Source organism: Delphinapterus leucas, chromosome 1, assembly GCF_059928025.1.
Source record: "Delphinapterus leucas isolate spDelLeu-1000000601 "Yukka" chromosome 1, BTC_Dleu_Yukka2, whole genome shotgun sequence".
In the NCBI taxonomy this organism is placed as follows: domain Eukaryota; kingdom Metazoa; phylum Chordata; class Mammalia; order Artiodactyla; family Monodontidae; genus Delphinapterus; species Delphinapterus leucas.
Window position 1 is genome coordinate 153,570,467 of NC_143129.1, and position 24,930 is coordinate 153,595,396.

General features: G+C 38.7%; 1 protein-coding gene and 1 non-coding gene across 4 annotated transcripts in view; one reads left to right on the plus strand and one right to left on the minus strand.

Moving 5' to 3' along the window:
• EIF2B3 (eukaryotic translation initiation factor 2B subunit gamma) overlaps positions 1–24,930 on the plus strand; it is a 163,985-nt gene that overhangs the window by 2,995 nt on the left and 136,060 nt on the right. For all 3 annotated transcript variants that reach the window (XM_089894250.1, XM_022575555.2, XM_089894245.1), the window contains exons 2-3: positions 2,656–2,812; positions 9,560–9,705. In XM_089894250.1, coding sequence (XP_089750376.1) covers positions 2,665–2,812; positions 9,560–9,705 — 294 coding nt within the window. In that variant the 5' untranslated portion in view covers positions 2,656–2,664. The remainder of the gene's footprint in view (positions 1–2,655; positions 2,813–9,559; positions 9,706–24,930) is intronic.
• Positions 15,721–15,827, minus strand: LOC115801893 (U6 spliceosomal RNA). The gene has a single exon (XR_004022251.1). It is a non-coding gene; the product is annotated as a U6 spliceosomal RNA (small nuclear RNA).

Here is a 24,930-nt window from a genome sequence, read left to right on the forward strand (position 1 = left end):
TGGGATCCTCCCGGACCGGGGCACGAACCCGTGTCCCTTGCATCGGCAGGCGGACTCTCAACCACTGTGCCACCAAGGAAGCCCTGTTTGTAGATCTTTTGATGATGGCCATTCTGACCGGTGTGAGGTGATATCTCATTAAAGTTTTGATTTGCATTTCTCTGATGATTAGTGATGTTGAGCATCCTTTCATGTGTTTGTTGGTAATTTGTATATCTTCTTTGGAGAAATGTCTGTTTAGGTCTTCTGCCCATTTTTGGATTGGGTTGTTTCTTTTTTTTGAAATTGAGCTGCATGAGCTGCTTGTATATTTTGGAGATTAATCTTATGTCAGTTGCTTCATTTGTAAATATTTTCTCCCATTCTGAGGGTTGTCTTTTCGTCTTGTTTATGGTTTCCTTTGCTGTGCAAAAGCTTTTAAGTTTCATTAGGTCACATTTGTTTATTTTTATTTCCATTTCTCTAGGAGGTGGGTCAAAAAGGATCTTGCTGTGATTTATGTCAGAGAGTGTTCTGCATGTGTTTTCCTCTAAGAGTTTTATGGTGTCTGGCCTTACATTTAGGTCTTTGATCCATTTTGAGTTTATTTTTGTGTATGGTATTAGGGAGTGTTCTAAGTTCATTCTTTTACATGTAGCTGTCCAGTTTCCCCAGCACCACTTATTGAAGAGGCTGTCTTTTCTCCACTGTATATTCATGCCTCCTTTATCAAAAATAAGATGACCATATGTGCGTGGGTTTATCTCTGGGCTTTCTTTCCTGTTCCATTGATCTATATTTCTGTTTTTGTGCCAGTTCCATACTGTCTTGATTACTGTAGGTTTGTAGTATAGTCTGAAGTCAGGGAGCCTGATTCCTCCAGCTCTGTTTTTCGTTCTCAAGATTGCTTTGGCTATTCGGGATCTTTTGTGTTTCCATACAAATTGTGAAATTTTTTGTTCTAGTTCTATGAAAAATGTCCTCGGTAGTTTGATAGGGATTGCATTGAATCTGTAGATTGCTTTGGGTAGTATAGTCATTTTCACAATGTTGATTCTTCTAATCCAAGAACATGGTATATCTCTCCATCTGTTGGTATCATCTTTAATTTCTTTCATCAGTGTCTTATAGTTTTCTGCATACAGGTCTTTCTTTTCCTTAGGTAGGTTTATTCCTAGGTATTTTATTCTTTTTGTTGTAATGGTAAATGAGAGTGTTTCCATAATTTCTCTTTCAGCTTTTTCATCATTAGTGTATAGGAATGCAAGAGATTTCTGTGCATTAATTTTGTATCCTGCTACTTTTCCAAATTCATTGATTAGCTCTAGTAGTCTTCTGGTGACATCTCTAGGATTCTCTATGTATAGTATCATGTCATCTGCAAACAGTGACAGTTTTACTTCTTCTTTTCCGATTTGGATTCCTTTTATTTCCTTTTCTTCTCTGATTGCTGTGGCTAAAACTTCCAAAACTATGTTGAATAAGAGTGGTGAGAGTGGGCAAACTTGTCTTGTTCCTGATCTTAGTGGAAATGATTTCAGTTTCTCACCGTTGAGGACGATGTTGGCTGTGGGTTTGTCATATACGGCCTTTATTATGTTGAGTTAAGTTCCCTCTATGCCTACTTTCTGGAGGTTTTTATCATAAATGGGTGTTGAATTTTGTCAAAAGCTTTTTCTGTATCTATTGATATGAACATATGGTTTTTCTCCTTTAATTTGTTAATATGGCTTATCACATACATTGATTTGCGTATACTGAAGAATCCTTGCATTCCTGGTATAAACCCCACTTGATCATGGTGTATGATCCTTTTAATGTGCTGTTGGATTCTGTTTGCTAGTATTTTGTTGAGGTTTTGATTTATGATGTTTTATTGTGCCTCTCTTCTGTGGTAGCTGCTGTAAAGAGATTCTTTTGAATGTCAAACAGGTTCATTTATTACCTTGAATGTGAAAAAAAGGAGTTAATTTGGTTTGTTTCTGCAATTGGGCTCTGCAAATCTAGGTTAAGATACAAGCCTACCTTTGTGTTTATAGTGATATCTTTCAAGTTGGGGGTAATGAGAAAATGGGAGCAAATGGCTGGATTATTAGAAGAATCTTAACTCATTTCACACTTTTCCGAGATCTAATGTGCTGTTAATTCTAGTCAGAAGTTTTAATTTTTTTTCAAGGAATATGAACTCACATATCAGAAAACAACTTGGTAAACTCTTACTCCTTTAAGAGTCAGCTCAAGCATTACTTTCCTGTAAAACCTTCCATCATTTCTAGGAAGACTTAGGTGTTACCGTCACTATACATGCCTACTGCATCTTGGATGTATACCTGCCATGGCATTAATGATAATATATTGTAATTTACTCTATTTGTCTTCACTTAATTGTGAGCAACTCAAGAACAAGGGCCAGATTTTTTGTTTTCTTAATTCATATTTCTCCTCCAGCCCATCTCCCCAGGCTGGAGCTGAGAGTATATATCCGTGAGTAATAGAATAGGATAAATGTGATGTTTATACTGTAGCTAAGGAGTCTTTCTTATTCTGGTTATTGGAGTTGGAAATGATGTATTTGTCATAAGTGGATATCAATAACCTAACTAAAAATAGGATTAATACTGTGTATGCTTTGATTTTTGTTACTTCTTTTTCTCTTGTTTTTCTCTGTGATTGCAGTTTGTAAAAATGGAATTTCAAGCAGTAGTAATGGCAGTTGGAGGGGGATCTCGGATGACAGACCTGACTTCCGGTATTCCCAAACCTCTGCTTCCAGTTGGGAACAAACCTTTAATTTGGTACCCATTGAATCTGCTTGAACGTATTGGATTTGAAGGTGAGTATGGCAATGACATGTACTCATAAAACTTTTAGGGTGTTTGATCCCAGTGATTTGTCAGTTTTATGAGGGTGAGACAGGACGAATGAAAAAAGACTAGGACTCAATGTTGGCTGGAGACTGGCCTCTTTAAATTAGGAACTCAGGAGTACTCTATTGCTGTGTGAAAAAAGGTTGAGAAGATAGTGCTAAGTGTTACTTTTTTGGAGCTAGTCTCCACGGTGATCTAAGATGAACCCTGGAAGGATGTCAGAACATGATATGAGGAATACAAGTGCCTCATAGTCAGTACTCACTGAGAACCTGTATGTGCCAGGTAATATATTAAGCACTAGGGTACAGAATTGAAAATATTAACTCAGACCCTGATTTCTAGAACCTTAAAGTCTATTGGAAAGATACACATGTAAACAGATTATCGTCGTGTAATGTGATAAATGTTATAACAGAGGCACATTATAAGTGCTTGTTATAAGGAAGTTGCTGTTTCTACTTGAGGGATTCAGAGAAGGCTTACAGAGTAGCTGACCCTTGAATTGAGTCTTGAAAAATAGATTACCAGGCCTACCAGTGTGGAGAGAGCATTCCATACAGAAATAATAATGTATGCAGAGAGAGAGTAATGATCAGCACAGCATGTTCTGGCAGCTACTTTTCATTTTATTTGGCTGTAATATCAAGTGTAAGGGGGGAGGAGTAGATGTAATGAGAGAAGTAAACAGGGATCATGCTATGAAGGACCTTGTATTGTATGCTGATGAATTTAGATTCTTTTTTCCTGAAAGCAGTGGGGAACCAGTGAAAGGCTTAAACCGAGGTTTAATATGCTTAAATTAGTGTTTTGTTTTGTTTTGTTTTTTGCTGTACGCGGGCCTCTCACTGTTGTGGTCTCTCCCGTTGCGGAGCACAGGCTCCGGACGCGCAGGCCCAGCGGCCATGGCTCACGGGCCCAGCCGCTCCACGGCACGTGGGATCTTCCCGGATCGGGGCACGAACCCGTGTCCCCTGCATCGGCAGGCGGACTCCCAACCACCAGGGAAGCCCTAAATTAGTGTTTTAACTATTCTAAGTCCTTTGCATCTTTATATAAATTTTCTAATCAGCTTATCAGTTTCTACAAAAAGGGTTGCTTTAGGGCTTCCCTGGTGGCGCAGTGGTTGGGAGTCCGCCTGCCGATGCAGGGGACACGGGTTCGTGCCCCGATCCGGGAAGATCCCACGTGCCGTGGAGCGGCTGGGCCCGTGAGCCATGGCCGCTGGGCCTGCGCGTCCGGAGCCTGTGCTCCGCAACGGGAGAGACCACAACAGTGAGAGGCCCGCGTACCGCAAAAAAAAAAAAAAGGGGTTGCTTTAATTTTGATTGAGATTGAATTGAATCCATAGATCAGTAGGAAGAGAATTCACATCGTAATAATATTGAGTCTTCTGATCCAGGAGCGTGGTATATCTCTCCATTTATTTAGGTCTTTTGTAATTTCTCTCAACAGTGTTTTATAGTTTTCGGTGTATAGGGCTTACACATATTTTGTTAGATTTATTTCTAAGTAGTTGATATTTTTGATGTTATCATAAATGGTAATTATTCCAGTTACCAGAAGTTTGTTGCTAGTACATAAAAATACAGTTTCTTTATGCTGACCTTGCATCCTGTAACTTTTCTAAATACACTTATTATTAATTCTTGTAGCTTTTTGTAGATTCCTTAGGATTTTCTACCGTTTGACCTTTATAGGTCAAACTGTAGACATTGACATGTATAGAACATTGACATTTATAGACATTGCACCCAGTAAAGGAGAATGCACATCCTTTTCAAGTGCTAAGAACCTTTACCAAAATAGACCATATTTTTAAAAATATAACAGGTCTCAGTAAGTTTATAAAGATTAAAATCATACAAAATATATTTTCTGACCACAGTAGAGTTAAATTAGAAATCAATAATAGAGAGGTATCAAGAGAATCCCTAAGTATTTGGAAATTAAACCACATATTTCTACATAACCCAAAGAAGAAACCACAAGGGAAATTTTTTTTAATTTTTATTGTAGTATAGTTGATTTACAACATTGTGTTAGTTTCAGGTGTACAGCAAAGTGAATCAGTTATACATATATCCACTCTATTTTTTAGATTCTTTTCCCATGTAGGCCATTATAGAGAATTGAGGAGTTCCCTGTGTTATACAGTAGGTTCTTATTAGTTATCTATTTTATATATAGTAGTGTGTCTATGTCAATCCCAATCTCCCAATTTTACACCCCCCATCCCCTTGGTTTTCTACATCTGTGACTCTACTTCTGTTTTGTAACTAAGTTCATTCGTACCCTTTTTTTAGATTCCACATATAAGCGATATCATATGATATTTGTCTTTCTGTGTCTGACTTCACTCAGTATGACAATCTCTAGGTCCATCCATGTTGCTGCAAATGGCATTATTTTGTTCTTTTTTATGGCTGAGTAATATTCCATTGTATATATGTACCACATCTTCTTTATCCATTCCTCTGTTGATGAACATTTAGGTTGCTTCCATGTCCTGGCTATTGTACATAGTGCTGCAGTGAACATTGGGGTGCATGTATCTTTTCAAATTATTGTTTTCTCCGAGTATATGCCTAGGAGTGGGATTGCTGGGTCATATAGTAGTTCTATTTTTAGTTTTTTTTTTTTTTTTGCAGTACGCGGGCCTCTCACTGCTGTGGGCTCTCCCGTTGCGGAGCACAGGCTCCGGACGCGCAGGCCCAGTGGCCATGGCTCACGGGCCCAGCCGCTCCGTGGCATGTGGGATCTTCCCGGACCGGGGCATGAACCCATGTCCCCTGCATCGGCAGGCAGACTCTCAACCACTGTGCCACCAGGGAAGCCCTATTTTTAGTTTTTTAAGGAACTTCCATACTGTTCTCCATAGTGGTTGTATCAATTTACATTCCCATCAACAGTGTAGGAGGGTTCCCTTTTCTCCACACCCTCTCCAGCATCTATTGTTTGTAGATTTTTTGATGATGGCCCTTCTGACCAGTGTGAGGTGATACCTCATTGTAGTTTTGATTTGCATTTCTTTAATAATTAGTGATGTTGAGCATCTTTTCATGTGCTTTTTGGCCATCTGACCACAAGGGAAATTAGAAAATATTTTGAACTTACTGAAAATAAAAATTCAGTATATTAAAATTTGAGGGATATAGCTAAAGCAATGATTAGAGAAAATTTTTTAGCATTAAGCACTCTGTTAGAAAAGAAAAAAGTGTCTCAAATTATCATCTAAGCTTCTACTTTGACAAGCTGGAAAAAGAGGAGCAAATGAAACCCAAATAAGTAGAAAGAAGGAGATAAAAATAATAAGAGCAGAAATAAATGAAATAGAAACCAAAAGTGTTAGAGAAGATCAGTAAAACCAGAAGATGGGGGGTTTTTTTGAAAAAAATCAATAAAATTATTAAATCTTTAGTTAGACTGATCAGAAAAAGGAGAGAAAACACAAATTGTTAATAGCAGGAATGAGAGAGGGAACATCACTACAGATCCTATAGACATTAAAAAGGTAATGAGCAGGGGAGTTACCTGGTAGTCTAATGGTTAGGATTTGGTGCTTTCACTGCTGTGGCCCAGGTTCAATCCCTGGTCTGGGAACTGAGTTCCCACAGCCATGCAGTGCAGCCAAAAAAACAAACAAAAAAGATAATAAGTAAATATTGTGAACAACTTTATGGTGATAAATTTGACAACTCAGATTTTTTAAAAAATTGCTTTGGAAGCTTTATGAAGAATCAGTGTGGAGGAGTTAAGACTATAAGCAGGGAGACGAATTAGGAGATTGTTACCAAAGTCCACACTAGCAATGAAGAGGGTCTGAGCTAAGGCATTAGCACTAAGGATGGAGAAGAAGGACCATCTGAAAAAGTTGTTGATTAATGGGGATGGGTAACAGAAAGAAAGGGAAGATTCCTTCTACTTTTTGCTTGGATAACTAGGTGGATGGTGATGCCAGTAATAGGAAAGGGAATATGGGACAAGGAACAGGTTTTTTGTTTTTCATTTCAGGTGACTTTTATTTTATTTTTTTAAATTAATTTTTATTGGAATATAGTTGCTTTACAATGTTGTGTTAGTTTCTGCTGTACAGCAAAGTGAATCAGCTGTATGTATACATATATCCCCTCTTTTTTTGGATTTCCTTCCCATTTAGGTCACCACAGAGCACTGAGTAGAGTTCCCTGTGCTGTACAGTAGGTTCTCATTAGTTTTCTGTTTTATGCATAGTAGTGTATATATGTCAATCCCAATTTCCCAGTTCATCCCACCGCCCCCTTCCCCCCTTGGTATCCATACGTTTGTTCTCTACATCTGTGTCACTATTTCTGCTTTGTGTGTAAGTTCATCTGTATCATTTTTCTAGATTCCACGTATAAGCGATATTATACGACATTTGTTTTTCTCTGTCTGACTTACTTCACTCTATATGACAGTCTCTAGGTCTATCCACGTCTCTGCAAATGGCACAATTTCATTCCTATTTATGGCTGAGTAATATGCCATTGTATGTATGTACCACACCTTCTTTATCCATTCCTCTGTTGATGGACATTTAGGTTGCTTCCCAAGGAACAGGTTTGAGCGAAGACAATGAGTTTGGCTTTGGCCACAATGAGTTTGAGGTGTCCTATAGTTAGATATAGCAAATCAGAATACCAGATGGAGGTGGTGCCAGATCCTGGGCCCCAGGGTTGTGATCCAGTGTTTATTCCACTCATACCTTCTTGAGACAGACCCATGAACACTTCTTTGCAGTAGTCTGTATGACATTGACCTTAAGAGATGTGTTTTATTTTTTTAATTAAACATTTCAAAAAATATTTATTTTAATAAAATAAAAATATTTATTCAGTTGTGCTGGGTCTTAGTTGTGGTTCACAGGCTCCTTAGTTGTGGCATGTGAATGTAAACTCTTAGTTGCGGCATGCATGTGGGATCTAGTTCCCTGACCAGGAGTCAAACCTGGGCCCCCTGCATTGGGAGTGTGGAGTCTTAACCACTGCGCCACCAGGGAAGTTCCAAAGAGATGTGTTTTAGAAAAGGTTTTCTTTTTAGATCTCAGTCTTACAGGTGAAGGACACATCTTAATACACTTTTAAATATACTACTTCCCTTTAGTAAGTTCTTATGGATTTGTCATCTATAACTATTTTTTTTTTTTACTTTTGCTATATATCTTTAGTTATGCTTGGTGATGACCTTTTGTGGTATATAGAAAATTCCTTCTCAGTGAGGCTCAGTCAGAATTTGGAGAATGTCTCCTAAACATGGGATTCTTTAGTTGAACAGTAAACTCTATGTTCACTCTGTTCATGTTGTTTGTGATTTTAGGGAAGTTAACATAGCCCCGCTTAGCATTAGTCTCTCTCCATACGGAAGATTCCTGGTCCAGTTATGAGACTGACTGTCCCGTATTTATAGTTACTCCCTTCACTCTACCTAAAATGTCCTCTCCAACCTATGGAAGTGTCACCTTCTCTTTGAAATCATAAAGAGTTTTAATCACAAACGGTTTTAATCAGAGCATAATCATCCTCTATGCTTTCATCACACTTTGTTTTTCTATCTCAGTACCTCTCAAGGCCTGCTTTATGCTGTAGTTAGTGGCATGGGAGACTGATCTCCCTGAGAGCAGGTACTGTGTCTAATTCATCTTTGTAACATCAGCATTTTATGTACAGTATGTACTAAAGAAATTTTTGTTGGACTTGAATTCATCATGGCCTGCCTCAGAGGCGATCCCTTCCATGAAGCCTTCCTTAATTAATCATTTCCATGTCTAATTTTTCCATGTTACATTTCTTAAGAATGGGGACCATGTTTAGTTCATTTCTGAATTTTCAGTGCCTATTTGTCCTTTACATATTAAATGTATTTGTACTTATTGGTTGAATGAGTGAGTTAATGACTGAAAGAAAGCCAAATGGGGGAAGGAAGAAAGTGAGAAGGAAAGAAGAAAGGTTAAATGATTTGAAAAAGAAAGAGGAAGAAAGAAGGGAAGGAAATAGAAAAGAGAATGATTATAGTGAAAGGGAGAGATAATTGAGCACTATCATGGAACAAGTAGTGGAAATTGTTATACTTTAGAGGTGCTAAAATCTGATCTTCAGATATCAGCAACACATGTTATATTGCAGTGGGTTACATTACCCTGCCAAAGATCCATGACAAAACCCCAAGTTTTCTGTCATTAATTGATAGCTACATGGATAAGGTGAAGGCATCTATTACGTGGAAACTGCCTGTTACTGGTTTCATTGTGATCCTCAGTGAAGCACTAACGGCTGTCTGATGGAGAGTGGTGATAGCTCTTTCTTTGGAGTGAATGAAGAGTTAAAATGTGATCCTATTTGTATATGCTTTGATAAATGCTCTTCTAAATTCTTTACATCAGGAAGAAGTGGTGTGTAATGTATTAGTTAAAGCGTGGGCTCTAATCATACAGACGCGAGTTTTATCTTAGATCTCGTTTACTAGTTTTAGTACCCTGAACAAAGTCACTTCATTTCTTTTACTCCAAGTTTTCTCATTTGTAAAATGTGATTGCTGTAAGAATTAACTGAGAGAATGCACATAAAATACGTTGAAAAGTCTCAATAATATTAGCTGTTATTACTAAATCTAGAAATAGACCAAATCTAATTGAAAAAGTGTAACCATTGTCTAAATGAATGAGTTTTTCCTTCTTTTTTTCTTTCATGCTATAGAAGTCATTGTCATTACAACCAGGGATGTCCAAAAGGCTCTATGTGCAGACTTCAATATGAAAATGAAGCTAGATATTGTGTGTATTCCTGATGAAGATGACATGGGAACTGCAGATTCTCTGCGCCACATATATCAGAAACTTAAGGTGAAAAACTATTTCTTGATTTTTATTGTTCATTGAAGATAAATATCATCTTATGTTTTCCCAATGCATTGCAGTTTACAGTGCTTTTTCTTCTTAATATTTTATTTTTTATTTTGTTTTATTTATTTATTTATTTTGGCTCCATTGGGTCTTTGCTACTGTGCGCAGGCTTTTCTCTAGTTGTGGCGAGCGGGGGCTACTCTTCGTTGCGGTGCGAGGGCTTCTCATTGCAGTGGCTTCTCTTGTTGCGGAGCATGGGCTTTAGGCATGTGGGCTCAGTAGCTGTGGCTCTCGGGCTGTAGAGCACAGGCTCAGTAGTTGTGGTGCACAGGCTTAGTTGCTCCGTGGCATGTGGGATCTTCCAGAACTGGGGATCTAACCCATGTCCCCTGCCTTGGCAGGCGGATACTTAACCACTGCACCACCAGGGAACTTCCTACAGTGCTTTTTAAAAAATATTTTCTTGCACCACGTTCTTTCTTGCCCATGTTTCAACTGCTTTTTAGTTTGGTTACTAGTGAAGATTTAGACAGTTGTTACAGTCGCTAGTTTCCAATATTTTTCAGTCATAGTACATCTTTATAAAAAAGATATACTTCAAATATACTTCAAGAGATTCCATTTATATAAAGTTCCTGAATAAGCAAAACTAATATATAGTAATAGAAATCAGACCAGCAGTTGACTCTGCAGATGAGAGATCGACTGGAAAGAAGTACGAAGAAACTTTCAAAAATTTCAGCTCCCCCACATGATAATATTTGAATGTTTAGTCTCCTTTGATTAAGAAATTAACACGGGTCTATGGATATGAGGGTACAGTCTCCCCAGTGGCCTGTGGCCCATATACTGAGAAAGATCCACTGTCAGTTGTTCTCAAATTGATGTCCTTTGGAAAAAATTCATTCTGTGTGACAATGTTGCTATCTTACTTGAGTTGGGGGGCAGAATTTCTCCTACTATTTCTAGTGACTGCAAACAGATGTATTATTATTTTCAACCTACCTATGCACTAAAGAACAAAAAATTAATGCAGATATGTACACAGCCTTTCCTTCCCTTTATTGGGGAATAATTTACACACAGTAGAATACACAGGTATTAATTATATAGTTCAATGAGTTTTGACAATTATATATACCCAGGTTATCATTATCCAAATCTAGAACATTTTCATCACCTCTCAATGTTCCTTTGTGCTTTATTTTAGTCAATCCTGCACCTTTAGAGTCAACTGCTGTTCTGATTTCTATCACCATATATTAATTTTGCTTGTTCATGAACTAGGTATAAATGAAATCATATAATTTTATTGTGGTTTCTTTTGTTCAACATATTTTTCAAATTCATTCATATGATTGCAGGTATAACTAGTTTGTTCTTGTTTATTGCTGAGTAGAATTCCATTGAATAAATATACCACTATTTACCTATTTTTCTGTTGATGGTCATTTGGATTGTTTCTAATTTTTAGATATGATGAATAAAGCAGTTATGAATATTGTTCTGCAGGTCTTTTTGTAAAAATATTATAGGTTATAGGGTTTACTTTATTGCAGACTGCCAAATAGTTTTCTAAGTGGTTGTACATTTTACACTTCATCAGCAATGTATAAGAATTGTACTTGCTTCACATCTTCATCAACACTTGGTATTGTCAGTCTTTTTAATCTTAACCATTCTAGTGTGTGTTATGTACCACTATCTCATTATGGTTTTTTTTTTAATAACTATGTTTATTCTTTTTTTAATGATATTTTGTTTATTTTATTTATTAGTTTTGGCTGCGTTGGTTCTTCGTTACTGCGTGTGGGCTTTCTCTAGTTGCGGCGAGCGGGGGCTACTCTTTGTTGCAGTGCACAGGCTTCTCGTTGCTGTGGCTTCTCTTGTTGCAGAGCACGGGCTCTAGGTGCACGGACTTCAGTAGTTGTGGCAAGTGGGCTCAGTAGTTGTGGCTCACGGGCTCTAGAGCGCAGGTTCAGTAGTTGTGGCGCAGGAGCTTAGTTGCTCTGTGGTATGTGGGATCTTCCCGGACCAGGGCTCGAACCTGTGTCCCCTGCATTGACAGGCGGATTCTTAACCACTGCGCCACCAAGGAAGCCCTCATTGTGGTTTTAATTTGCATTTCCATGATAATAATGATACTGATCACCTTTTCATGTGATTATCAACCATTTGTATATCTTCATGGAATGTCTGTTCAAGGCATTTGCCTTTTTTTTGAGTTGTTTGCCTTGTTATTATTGATTATAGAAATTCTTTATATGTTATAGATGCAAGCCTTTTGTCAGATATGTGTTGTGAATGTTTTCTGCCAGTCTGTGGCTTGCCTTTTTACATTTTTAATGGTGACTTTGATGACCAGAAGTTTCAAATGTTGATGAAATCCAGATTACTGATGTTTTCTTTTATGGTTAGTACTTTTTGTGTCCTAAGAAATCTTTGCTTACCCCAAGCTTATAAAGATATTCTTTCGTATTTACTTCTAAAAGTAAAGGTATAAAGGTTTACTTTTTTCTGTATGGATATTCAGTTGTTCCAGCATCATTTGTTAAAAAGACCTGCCTTTCCCCATTGAATTGCTCTCAAGCCTTAGTTGAAAATCAGTTGACCGATTATGTGTGTGCTATTTCTTTTTTCATTTTAAAATTTATTTATATTTAATTTATTTATTTTTGGCTGCGTTTTTTGGTCTTTGTTGCGGTGTGTGAGCTTCTCATTGCGGTGGCTTCTCTTGTTGCAGAGCATGGGCTCTAGGCAAGCAGGCTTCAGTAGTTGTGGCCCACAGGCTCAGTAGTTGTGGCTCATGGACTCTAGAGCACAGGCTCAGTAGTTGTGGTGCATGGGCTTAGTTGCTCTGCAGCATGTGAGATCTTCCTGGACCAGGGATTGAACCTGTGTCCCCTGCATTGGCAGGTGGATTCTTTTTTTTTTTTTTTTTTTTGCGGTACGCGGGCCTCTCACTGTTGTGGCCTCTCCCATTGCAGAGCACAGGCTCCGGACGCGCAGGCTCAGCAGCCATGGCTCACGGGCCTAGCCGCTCCACGGCATGTGGGATCTTCCCGGACCGGGGCACGAACCCATGTCCCCTGCATCGGCAGGCGGACTCTCAACCACTGTGCCACCAGGGAAGCCCTGGCAGGTGGATTCTTAATCACTACGTCACCAGGAAAGTCCCTGAGTGTGCTATTTCTGTTCTCTCTACTTTGTTCCATTGGTCTTTTTGTCTCTACTTCCTGTACCACATTTAATAAAGTCTTGATTATTTTTAACTTTATAAAGTAGGTCTAGAAATCAGGTACTATAAATCTGCCAACTTTGTTCCTTTTCCTGAAAATTGCCTTGGCTATTCTAGGTGCTTTGGATTTCCTTCTCCTTAAAATTGCCTTGGTTATTCTAGGTCCTTTGCATTTCCATATAAATTTTAGAATTAATTTGCCAGTTTTTATAAAAAAAGCTTTCTGGGATTTTGATTGGAATTGCATTGAATCTGTAGGTCAATTTGGGGAGAATTGACATCTTCATATTGAATCTTCCAATCCTTGAACATCTATTTATTTAGATTTTCTGTAATTTCTCTCAGTAATGTTTTTATAATTTTCAGTATAGAGGTTTTGAACATCTTTCAATAATTTTATTCCTGTTTCATTTCAATGTAATGATATTGTAACTAGTATTTTTTATTCTATTTTCTAATTGTTTATTGCTTGTATATCGCCATACAACTATTTTTTTGCATATTGACCTTCTGCCCTGTGACTTTCTTAAATTGTAGATTCTTTAGGATTTTCTATATACATCATCATGTTGCCTGCAAATAAAAGCAGTATTATAACATATCTTCCTTTCTAATCTTAACGCCTTTTATTTCTCTTTATTGTCTTATTGCCCTGGCTAGGGCCTCCAGTGCAATGTATATAGGCATTTCCTTTTACGTTTTGGCCTCCTTTTTGTCTTCCTCTGCTTCTACCCGAGTAGGCTTTGGTGCTTCTGATTACAGTGGGGATTTCTAATACCATAACGTTGGGTGTGTTGCTTTCTTTAGTGCAGCTGCTTATTTCTTTAGGGAAGATACGGGGAATTTCACTAGGGTCATGAGAACTCTGTTCTTTCACAGGGATAGATGCCAGGTTTACCAAGAAGCTAAGGGTGTTTAGTGGTCTTCCCAGGAGCTGTTTTAGTTACTGTCCAACAATTTAGTATGGAGGTATAAACTAAACTCTCTGCTCCCTAATCTATAAATCTTAGAAATGTTATTTTTGCCCTAGCCTAGAACTGGAGATCCTGGGAGTTTCATGCAAATAAGTTCCTATAACTCTTAGAGCCTTGAGAAATAATAGGGCCAACTATTAATAAATAGGAGAGGGTATGAGATGAAGGGTAAAGTAACTGCCAAAAGGACATTTTACTCCCAAGTCACTACATCTTCTTATGGTTTTGATCACTTACTTCTTATTTTAGGGCTTCTCCTTATACCTAAGATCAGAATCCTCATTAAGTCATTCTGCACAGTCTAATTTCTATTCCTCCCTTACCCCTTTGTTTTCACATCATTTACACGGCATCCTTTATATACAGTCCTGCCTCTGAGCTTTCTTCTCAAGCTGTGACTTTGGCTAGCAAGTCTCTGCTCTCTTTGCTCTCTCCGCTTGGTTTCTCCTATACCAATGGCACCTGAAATCCTGGCTTCACATCAACTTGCATTCCAACCTGGAACAGAAAGCAGCAAAGCTAACCTGTGGAGGAACGTAAATAGACGCCTGAATAGCCATTAAGAACAAAGTAAAACCTGAGCCAAAATTCAGGACCGTCTGATTGGGATCAACATGAGCTTGTAGGAAGCACAATGGAAATACGTATAAACAGTTAAAGTGAGACAGCCTGAGGAGGCAGTTTGTTAGTGTTTGCTGAAGGATGACAGGTACCTTGTTAAGGGAGAAAGTTGTACCCACAGGCTGTGCCATGGTTTAAAAGCAGTGCTACTTTGAGCCATTTATTTCTCTTCCCCTGTGCCCACAAAGCAGCGTCCTAAACATTTGGAGACTCTTTTTCAATAAGATTTTAGGTAAGATAAGAATATTCCCTTTGAGAGTTCCGAGTTTATTTGCTTTTGATTCTTTTATCTTTACCTACTTCCTCCAGATTGAGTTCCCCAAATTTACTGTGAGGTTATCCCATGTGGCTTCTGCTTTGCTCAGAGAAAGACCACAGTAGTATATTAGCTTTATTTGGCTTCTTTGTTTAAAATGTTTTATTGTTTTAGTTTATCATCTTTGTCATTTGCCTTGCATTTGCTAAATGTATTGCAGTCCTACTTGTATGTGGAAACTTCTGTTGTGTGTACTTATAGAATATTGGAGCTGGACATCATATCTGCTATGTTATGTTTTTTCAACATATTTCATTTGGTTTTATTCTTCTGGCACTGTTTTCTACTTAATTTTGCCTTATCTCATCCCATAATTTTGCTGATTTACTGGCTTTTCACTTTTTGTTTCAGCTTCCCAAACCTCTTTCCCTGACTTATCAAGAGAGATTATTGGCTCATTCATTCTCCCAGGCCCTGGGTGAGTGAGCTCCATTATTATAAATGGTGCTGATAATATAAAAGTTCTTAGATTTTATATTTTCTTCATAATTGTGTTTCCTGTTTGCTGATGAATGATTCAGTCTTACCTATGTCTGAACTCATTCATTCGGCAAATATTTGTTCAGTCAACTAATAATAATGATTAAAATTGTTATTTAGGGGGCTTCCCTGGTGGCGCATTGGTTGAGAGTCCGCCTGCCGATGCAGGGGACACGGGTTCGTGCCCCGGTCCGGGAAGATCACACATGCCGCGGAGCAGCTAGGCCCGTGAGCCATGGCCGCTGAGCCTGCGCATCCGGAGCCTGTGCTCCGCAACGGGAGAGGCCACAACAGTGAGAGGCCCGTGTACTGCAAAAAAAAAAAAAAAAAATTGTTATTTATTAAATACCAATTGTGGACCAGTTATTTTTTTAAACTTTTTTTTTTTTAATATGAAGTGCTTTGTGGATTTACGTGTCATCCTTATGCAGGGGCCGTACTAATCTTCTCTGTTGCGATCCAATTTCAGTATATGTGCTGCCGAAGCAAGCACTTTTTAAAACTTTTTATTATGGAAAATTTCAAACATGTACAAAAGTACATGGAGCATTACCTATATCTCTGTCACCCAGCTTCAGCAGTTATCAACCCATGGCAAATCTTATTTCATCTGTATTCCCACCCAACTTGCTCCCTCTCATGTTCTTTTGAAGGAAATCTCAGACATCATGTTATTTCATCTGTAAATATTTCAGAACATTGCTATATGAGGGCTTTTTAAAAAATAAAAGTATAATGCCATTATACCACCTAAAAAAACAAATTAATAATTCATTAGTGGGCTTCCCTGGTGGCGCAGTGGTTGAGAGTCTGCCTGTGGATGCAGGGGACGCGGGTTCGTGTCCCGGTCCGGGAAGATCCCGCATGCCGTGGAGCGGCTAGGCCCGTGAGCCATGGCCGCTGAGCCTGCGCGTCCGGAGCCTGTGCTCCGCAACGGGAGAGGCCATAACAGTGAGAGGCCCGCATACCACAAAAAAATAAATAAATAAATAAAATAATAATTCATTAGTATCATCAAGTATCCAATCAGTACATGAGTTTCTAGTTGCCTCATAAATAGAATTTTTAAATCTTTTTAGTGTGTTTATTAAAATCAGGAAGCAAATAAGGACTACACATTATAATTGATTAAAATATCTCTTTTAATATATAGATTTCCCCTCCATCTCTCTTTTTTTTTCCGCTTATAATTTATATGTTGAAGGAACTGGGTATTTTTCTTGTAGAGTTTCCCACAGTCTGCATTTTGCTGATTGTGACCCTGTGGTGTCATCTTTTTTTTTTTTAAGACATTTATTTACTTATTTATTTATACACATTATAATTGATTAAAATATCTCTTTTAATATATAGATTTCCCCTCCATCTCTCTTTTTTTTTCCGCTTATAATTTATATGTTGAAGGAACTGGGTATTTTTCTTGTTGAGTTTCCCGCAGTCTGCATTTAGCTGATTGTGACCCTGTGGTGTCATCTTTTTTTTTTTTTAAATACATTTATTTACTTATTTATTTATTTATTTTTGGCTGCGTTGGGTCTTTGTTGCTGCGCAGGGCTTTCTCTAGCTGCAGCGAGTGGGGGCGGCTCTTAGTTGCAGTGCACAGGCTTCTCATTGCGGTGGCTTCTCTTGTTGCAGAGCGCGGGCTCTAGGCACATGGGCTTTAGTAGTTGTGGCACGTGGGCTCAGTAGTTGTGGCGCAGAGGCTTAACTGCTCCAAGGCATGTGGGATCTTCCCGGACCAGGGCTCAAACCTGTGTCCCCTGCATTGGCAGGTGGATTCTTAACCACTGCGCCACCAGGGAAGCCCTGTGGTGTCATTTCAAAAGTACTCCTCTCTCTGTATTTTCTATTAATTGGTAGTTGGACCTAGAGGCTAAATTGAATTCCAGTTTGAATTTTTTTGGCAAGATGCTTTTGTAGGTGGTGGTGTCTTCTATCTTGAGGCAAATCATTTCTAATTGTCTTTTTTTGGTGTTAGCAGCTGTTAATGATCATTACCACCAGTCCCTAGTCCTTGTCTCTCTGGTCATTTGGCTATCTGAAGCTTATTACTAGTAGGTTCCTTAAGAAGTGGTCATGATATCAGTGCTCAACAGATTATCTGCAGCCTTTGTATTCATAAGCCAATTTATGGGGATATAATATCCTTGACTCACATTTTTTCCTTAAATATCTTAAACGAATTCTTTCATTATCTTCTATTGTAAAGTGTTGCTGTCAAAACAGTCCAAGTGAAAATCTGCTTTTCTTTCCCTTATGAGTGAATTGGTCCTTTTATCTAGGCTCCCAAAGGAGTTTTTATTTTTCTTTAAAATCTTGTGGTTTTACTACATAATATGTCCCATTGATGTTCTGAATCTTATTTTCTAGATATGTAGTATGTCCTTTCCCTGTGAAGTTTCTGCCTTTTTTATTACTTCAGAGAAGTTTTTTAGAATTACAGTTTTAGGCATTTGTTCTGTTACATTGCTTTGGTTTTAGACTTTGGGACTCTTATGTGTATGCTGGATCTTTGTTGCTTATATTCTCTTTCTGCTACTTTGCCTCAAATCCTTTTTATCTTAAAAAAAAATTTTTTTTTTTTTAGGATTTTCTTCCTTTTTTACATTCTGTTTCCCTTAAGGCAGCGATCCCCAATCTTTTTGGCACCAGGGACCAGTTTCGTGGAAGACAGTTTTTCCATGGACCGGGGTGGGGGGGTGGGGGATGTGGTTTCAGGATGATTCAAGCACATTACATTTATTGTGTACTTTATTTCTGTTATTATTATTACACTGTGTTATACAATGAAATAGTTACACAGCTCACCATAATGCAGAATCATGGGAGCCCTGAGCTTGTTTTCACTTGCCACTAACTGATAGTGGCAGTTTTTTTTTTCCTTTCCTTTTCCATTATGGTTTATTACAGGATATTGAATATAATTCCCTGTGCTATATAGTAGGACCTTGTTATTTATCTGTTTTTTTAATAGATCTTTATTGGAGTATAGTTGCTTCATAATACTGTGTTAGTTTCTGTTGCACAACAAAGTGAATCAACCATGTGCATACACATGTCCCCATATCCCCTCCCTCTTGAGCCTCCCTCCCACCCTCCCTATCTCACCCCTCTAGATCATCACAGAGCACTGAGCCGATCTCCCTGTGTTATGCTGCTGCTTCCCACCAGCCAACTGTTTTACATTCGGTAGTGTATATATGTTGATGCTGCTCTCACTTCGCCCCAGCTTCGCCCTCCCACCCCATGTCCTCAAGTCCATATTCTATGTCTACCTCTTTATTCCTGCCCTGCAACTAGGTTCAACTGGTAGGGTTTTGATATGAGTCTGCAAGCAGTTGATTTATTATGGTCTCTGGGCAGTCAAACCTCTCTGCTAATGATAATCTGTATTTGCAGCCGCTCCCCAGTGCTCCCTAGTGTTAGCATCATCGCTTCAGTTCCACCTCAGATCATCAGGCATTAGATTCTCATAAGGAGCATGCAACCTAGATACCTCGCATGCACAGTTCACAGTAGGGTTTATGCTCCTATGAGAATCTAATGCTGCTGCTGATCTGACAGGAGGTGGCACTCAGGCAGTAATGCGAGCAATGGGGAGCAGCTATAAATACAGATGAAGCTTCTCTCGCTCACTTGCCTGCCCGCTGCTCACCTCCTGTTGTGCGGCCTGGTTCCTAACAGGCCATGGACCAGGACCCCTGCCTTAAGGCATTAAGAGTTGTGTTTTATTCATTCTTGTGTTCTTCCTAGTTTAGCTGTTATTTCTGAAATGATATTTTTCTTTTACTTCTAATTCATTCTTGAGTTCTGTCATTTCATTTCTAACTTTTCTAATTCAGATTTATGTTGTTCTTTCACATTTTCTATCATTTTCTTATTTTAGATAATTTTGAAATCTTAGGCTATGAATTTAATTTGTCTTTTGAGCATGTCTTTCTGACATCTGCTTTTATGGTAGAGATGTTATTCTAACTTTTATTATTATATTTTTCAACAATAACCTTGTATAGGATTTGACTGTAATCCTTTTCTATTACTAATTTTAACCTGAAATTAGTTTTCCTAAATTTTTAGAAGGGAAGGCTGTGTCAGCATAGCTTTTCTAGCTTCATAGCTCTAGAGCCCCCTCTTTTGAGATCTTTCTCCTCTGCTTCATTATCTCCATTTTATCTGGCCTTTCTCTTTCCTTTGCACTGATTATCCCTGTGCTGCCCAGTTTGGATTCTTTTCCCAGTGATTTCTCCTCAGTGCAAGACTTCATGTTGAAAGTATTTCTTCGTTAATTTCGAGAATTCATAGGGCCAAGACTACACCAGCCCCTTCAGACCTTACTGAGAATAGATAAGGGGACTGTCTTAGGACAGTTTAATGGAAGAGTTAGTAATTGAACCTTAGTCATTTACTTCAAAGCCCATGCTCTTAACTACCATACTGTGCCATATAGTCTGGGATAAAGGTAAGAATAGAATGTATACTTTATCCTGTAGGGATACTTTGAAGGATCATTAACAGGTTGATATTTTAGAACTATTACTGCATGACTGAGGGGAGCTAGAGAGACCCTGGAAGGCTCTTGCAGTAGCCTGGTAAGAAATGAGGAAGAACCAAACCAAGTCAATGGCAGTGGTAACAGAGAGAAGGGAACAAATTGGAGAATATTTAGGAGACCTTTAAGGCTAATTAACTGGATGTGGGAGGAAAAGAAGGAGTGGTCAAGTGTGACTTCCAGGTTTCTAGCAAGAGCAACTGGATGGATGGTGGTGACATTCACAAAGTTAGAGACTGCTGCAGGGCAAGGAATAAATTTATAGGGGTAATATGATGTGTAACTACATTTAGCTTACTAAATATACTCTGCCTTTGCAATTCCACAAATTTGGATACTTGTACATCCACCTGGAACATGTTCAGTTCCCTCTATCCATACCTAAATAACTAATTCCCGATCTTCCTTAACCTGGATTTCCCCCCAAAAGCAGAGCCTGAGATAAGGGTATGTGTATGGGTAGTTTATTTTGAGAAGTGATTCCAAGGAATAGGAGTGGGATTTTTTTTTTTTTTTTTTTTTTTGCGGTACGCGGGCCTCTCACTGTTGTGGCCTCTCCCCGTTGCAGAGCAACAAGGCTCCGGACACGCAGGCTCAGCAGCCATGGCTCACGGGCCCAGCCGCTCCGCGGCATGTGGGATCCTCCCGGACCGGGGCACGAACCCGTGTCCCCTGCATCGGCAGGCGGACTCTCAATCACTGCGCCACCAGGGAAGCCCAGGAGTGGGATTTAAAGAGTGATACAGGGAAAAAGGGAATGGCAATCTAAGTGTGTGTTATGGACTTGGTTACCACTGTGGGCAACTGAAGCTTAGCTCTGGAGACCTTCTCAGGGGCCATGTGGAATGTACCTTAGAGTAATTGCCCAAGACTTGGAAAAGAGAAGTATTTATTCACTAGCTTCCTTTACCCATTGGTCAAAGGTTGCCCCGTGGGTATAAATTTCCTCACACTTTAAGGTTTGTATGTGTGCCAGAATGGCTGAGTGGGTTCCCACAAGTATCCCACATGGTGGTTGCTGGAAATCTCCTGACAGAAAATGAGAGATGACTGGTGCACGAAGTGAAATGCTGTCAGGTTACATAGCTGATGCAAGAGAAATGTCTGGAATAAAAAGATGGACCCACAGAATGCGAGATGGGTCACAAGAGGTGTCTTACTCATCTTTCAGGATTTGGCTAAAACTTTGATTGCCTCTGAAGCCTTCCCTAGCCTCCAAGTTAAAATTAATTGTCCCATCTAATTGTTCCCTAAGCACCCCTGTGTTTTTCCTTATTATATAACTTTTTATATAAAACTGTATTGTAATTCCTGTTAGTTATCTGTTTCCCTCTCTTCCTATCTCTTGATAGATTGGGATAGAATTAGAGTCCAAGGGAACAATTTTCTTGTTTCAGATGAGAGATACTGAAGGATAGTAAAGGATTAAACCAGCCACTTTAAATATTAAAGGCCATAAGGAGCTAGGTGGTTGGAAACTTACCTTCACTGTAGAATCTACAGTGCTCAGCACAGAATTTGGCACTTATTACTGGTCAAAATTTAAATATTTTTGAATGGATGAATGAATGATTACTGACTGACTGAATGAATGAATGGATTGATGGATAAAAAAATAAGAGTTTGGCTTCAGACCTGTTAAGAATTAGATTCAAGTAGGATATCTAGTAGGTAGTTGATAAACTTATGTAGAGTTCAGGAAGAAGATCTGAGCTAGAGATAGAGATACAGGTCTAAGAGTCATCAGCTTATAAGTGATAGCTGAAGCTATGAATGTGAACCACCCTTCCCACAAGAATAAGTAGAGTAAATAAAAGACGGAGTCCAGAGGACCTTAGGAAACACCAATACTTAATAGACAGCTAGAAGAGAGGACCCTCTGAAAGAGAGACACTCATGATCATGGATGTTTTAAAATAATAGATAGATAATAACTAATACATGTGGTTCAAAAATTTTAAAACTATAGGGCTTCCCTGGTGACGCAATGGTTGAGAGTCCGCCTGTCGATGCAGGGGACGCGGGTTCGTGCCCCGGTCCGGGAGGATACCACGTGCCGCGGAGCGGCTGGGCCGGTGGGCCATGGCCGCTGGGCCTGCGCGTCTGGGGCCTGTGCTCCGCGGCGGGAGAGGCCTCAGCAGTGAGAGGCCCGCGTACCGCAAAAAAAAAAATTTTTTTAATATAAAAAGGTTTATGGAGAAATGTTTTCCTTTCTTCCCTATCTACCAGCCATCCAGTTCTCCTTATTAGCCAATGTTATTAGTTTCTTATACTTTGGGGGTGTTTTAGTTTAGGATGGAAGCAACTTGAACATTTTTATAAGAGAACAAAAGAGACAGTGGAGAAGTACAGAAGAAAGGAGATAAATGATGGATAAGGTTCCCAAGGAGACAAGAAGGAATTAAGGTACAGTTTTGGGCAGGAAGAAGGCTTACATCTTCCACTGAAATGAGAGGACAGGAGGGAAGAAAAGGCTCAAATGCAGATCAAGAAGGAGAGCAGGAATTAAAATAATTCACTCCTGAGGCCTTTATATTTTTGATGAAGTAGGAGGCATAGTTGTCTGTTGAGAATGTAGAAAGAGGAAGGTGATGGGATTGGGACTTGTGAGTAATGAAGCTTTAGAATTGCTACTGGAAAATGGGAGAGAGCTGACCAGAGACACTGAGAAGGAGGTCTAGGCAACATCAGGGGTGTAGCTGATGTTGAAGAATATAAATTTATAGTTACTTCAGTTAGCACAATTGTTGGGGGGATTTCCTTTTTTTTTTTTCCCCCCCTTTCACCATTGCTCAGGTGTCTAGGTGTGGAGAAGACACGTTTGGATTGATCAAGGATATGGGCAAGGTCAGCATTTGTACCCACTGGAGAGAGGAGAAAACTGAGGCTAGGAAGAATGAGACTTGGCTAAGGACTTAACAGACAAAGCCCTTCCTTCTTTTCTTTCTGGCATGATCTTGGCACAAACTTTCCTCCCAGAGCCAGTCCCTCCAGTTTGGATCTGAGTCCTGGGTGAGAGTTTATACATTCATTCTTCTGCTGTGGGATAGCTAGTTTGCTTTCATTTCTTTCACTATGTATAGTGCTACAATGAACATCCTTGCACCGGTTTATTTGTGCTCTTGTGAAGGTAGACACCTGAAGTGATGTGTGGGTTGTAAGTTATGTGCATCTCCAAGTTTACTAGATACTGGCAAATTGTTCTCCAAAGTAGTCATACTAGTCTACATTCCCACCAGTAGCATAAATGAAGAGTTCTGATTTCTCCGTCTTCACTAACAACTGATGTGCTAAGATTTTTATGTTTTCAGTAATATGATGGGTGTGAAATGGTACCTCAGTGTTGGGGTTTTTTTGTTTGTTGGTTTTCGTTTTTGTTTTTTGGCCATGATATGTGGCTTGTGGGATCTTACTTCCCCAACCAGGGATTGAACCCAGGCCCCTGGCAGTGAGAGCACTGAGTGCTAACCACTGGACCGCCAGGGAATTCCCCTCACTGTTGGTTTAGTTTTGCATTTTCTTGATTACTTGAGAATTTTTTGCAAAGTATATTGGCTCTTTTCAATGAATTTCCTGTTCATATCATTTGCCCACTTCTTGTTTGGGTTGTTTGTCTTTTTCTTGCTAATTTGTAGTATATACTCTCTACGCTCTGTATACTAATCCTTTACTGATTATATGGGTTGCAACTTTCCCCCCAGTGTTACCCCTCTTTTCTCTTTGTTTATAGTATCTTTTGTCATACAGAAGTCTTAGCTTTTTTTTGTGGTGACCTAGATCAATCTTTTCCTTTATAGTTGGTGCTTTTTGTGTCTTACTTTTAAAGTATTAAAGATAGACTTCTGCCATCTAAAACTTTACAATTTTGCTTTTCATATTTGGATTTTTAAATTAGTATTTATATTTGCATATGATATGAAATAGATATCTATTTTTATCTTTTTCCCAAATGAAGAGTTGGTTATCCCAGCACAATTTATTGAATAATCTTTTCTTCCCCGATTTATACCAAGCTCCACATATACATGGGACTATTTCTAAGCTTTCTGTTCTGTTCCACTAGTCTAGTTGTCTTTTCCTTCGCTGATATCCTATTGTTTTAATTACCATAGCTTTATAGAAATTCTGTCTAGTAGGATGACTTCCCTCTACCTCACCTTATTATAATTTTTCTTTAAAGTTGTCTTGGTCACTTTTCACCTTCGACGTATGAATTTTAGTATCAGCCGTGAAAAATCTTAGTATTTGATTGGAATTACAGTGATTTTCAGATTAATTTGGGAGAGTTGGCATTTTTTAATACTGAGTCTTTCTATTCCTCGAAGGTAATATGTCTCTCTTTATTAAGGCTATTTTTGTGTTTTTAAATAAAGTTTAATAATTTTCTATAAAAATGTCTTACACATCTTTTGTTGAATTTACTAGTAGATGCTTTCTAGTGTTGTTATTGCAATGGTACTGTTTTTAAAGGTCCACATGTTATATTTGGTTATGCCTTTTTAGTCTCTTTTACTCTAGAACAGTCTCTCCTCCACCTCCTTTTTTTTCTTATGCCATTGACTTATCAAATAAAACAAGTATTTGTCCTGTAGAGTCTCCCACATCTCCGGTATGTCTGATTGCTTTCTATTGATGTGATTTAACTTATTTTTGATCGATATTTTGTTTTATTTTTTTATTGAGATATAATTGACATGCAATATTAGTTTCAGGTATACAGTTACAATGATTTGATATTTGTGTATATTGTGAAACGATCACCACAGTAAGTCTAGCTAACATTCATCACCATATGTAGTTACAGAATTTTTTCTCCTTGTGTTGAGAACTTTTAAGATCTACTCTCGTAGCAACTTTAAAAAATGTGCAGTGCAGTATCATTAACTAGTCACCATGCTGTACATTGCATCTCCATGACTTACTTATTTTATAACTAGAAGTGTGTACCTTTTGACTCCCTTCACCTATTTCACCTACCTCCCACCCCTTACCTCCGGCATCTACTAGTCTGTGAGCTTGGCTTTGTTGTTGTTGTTTTAATATTCCG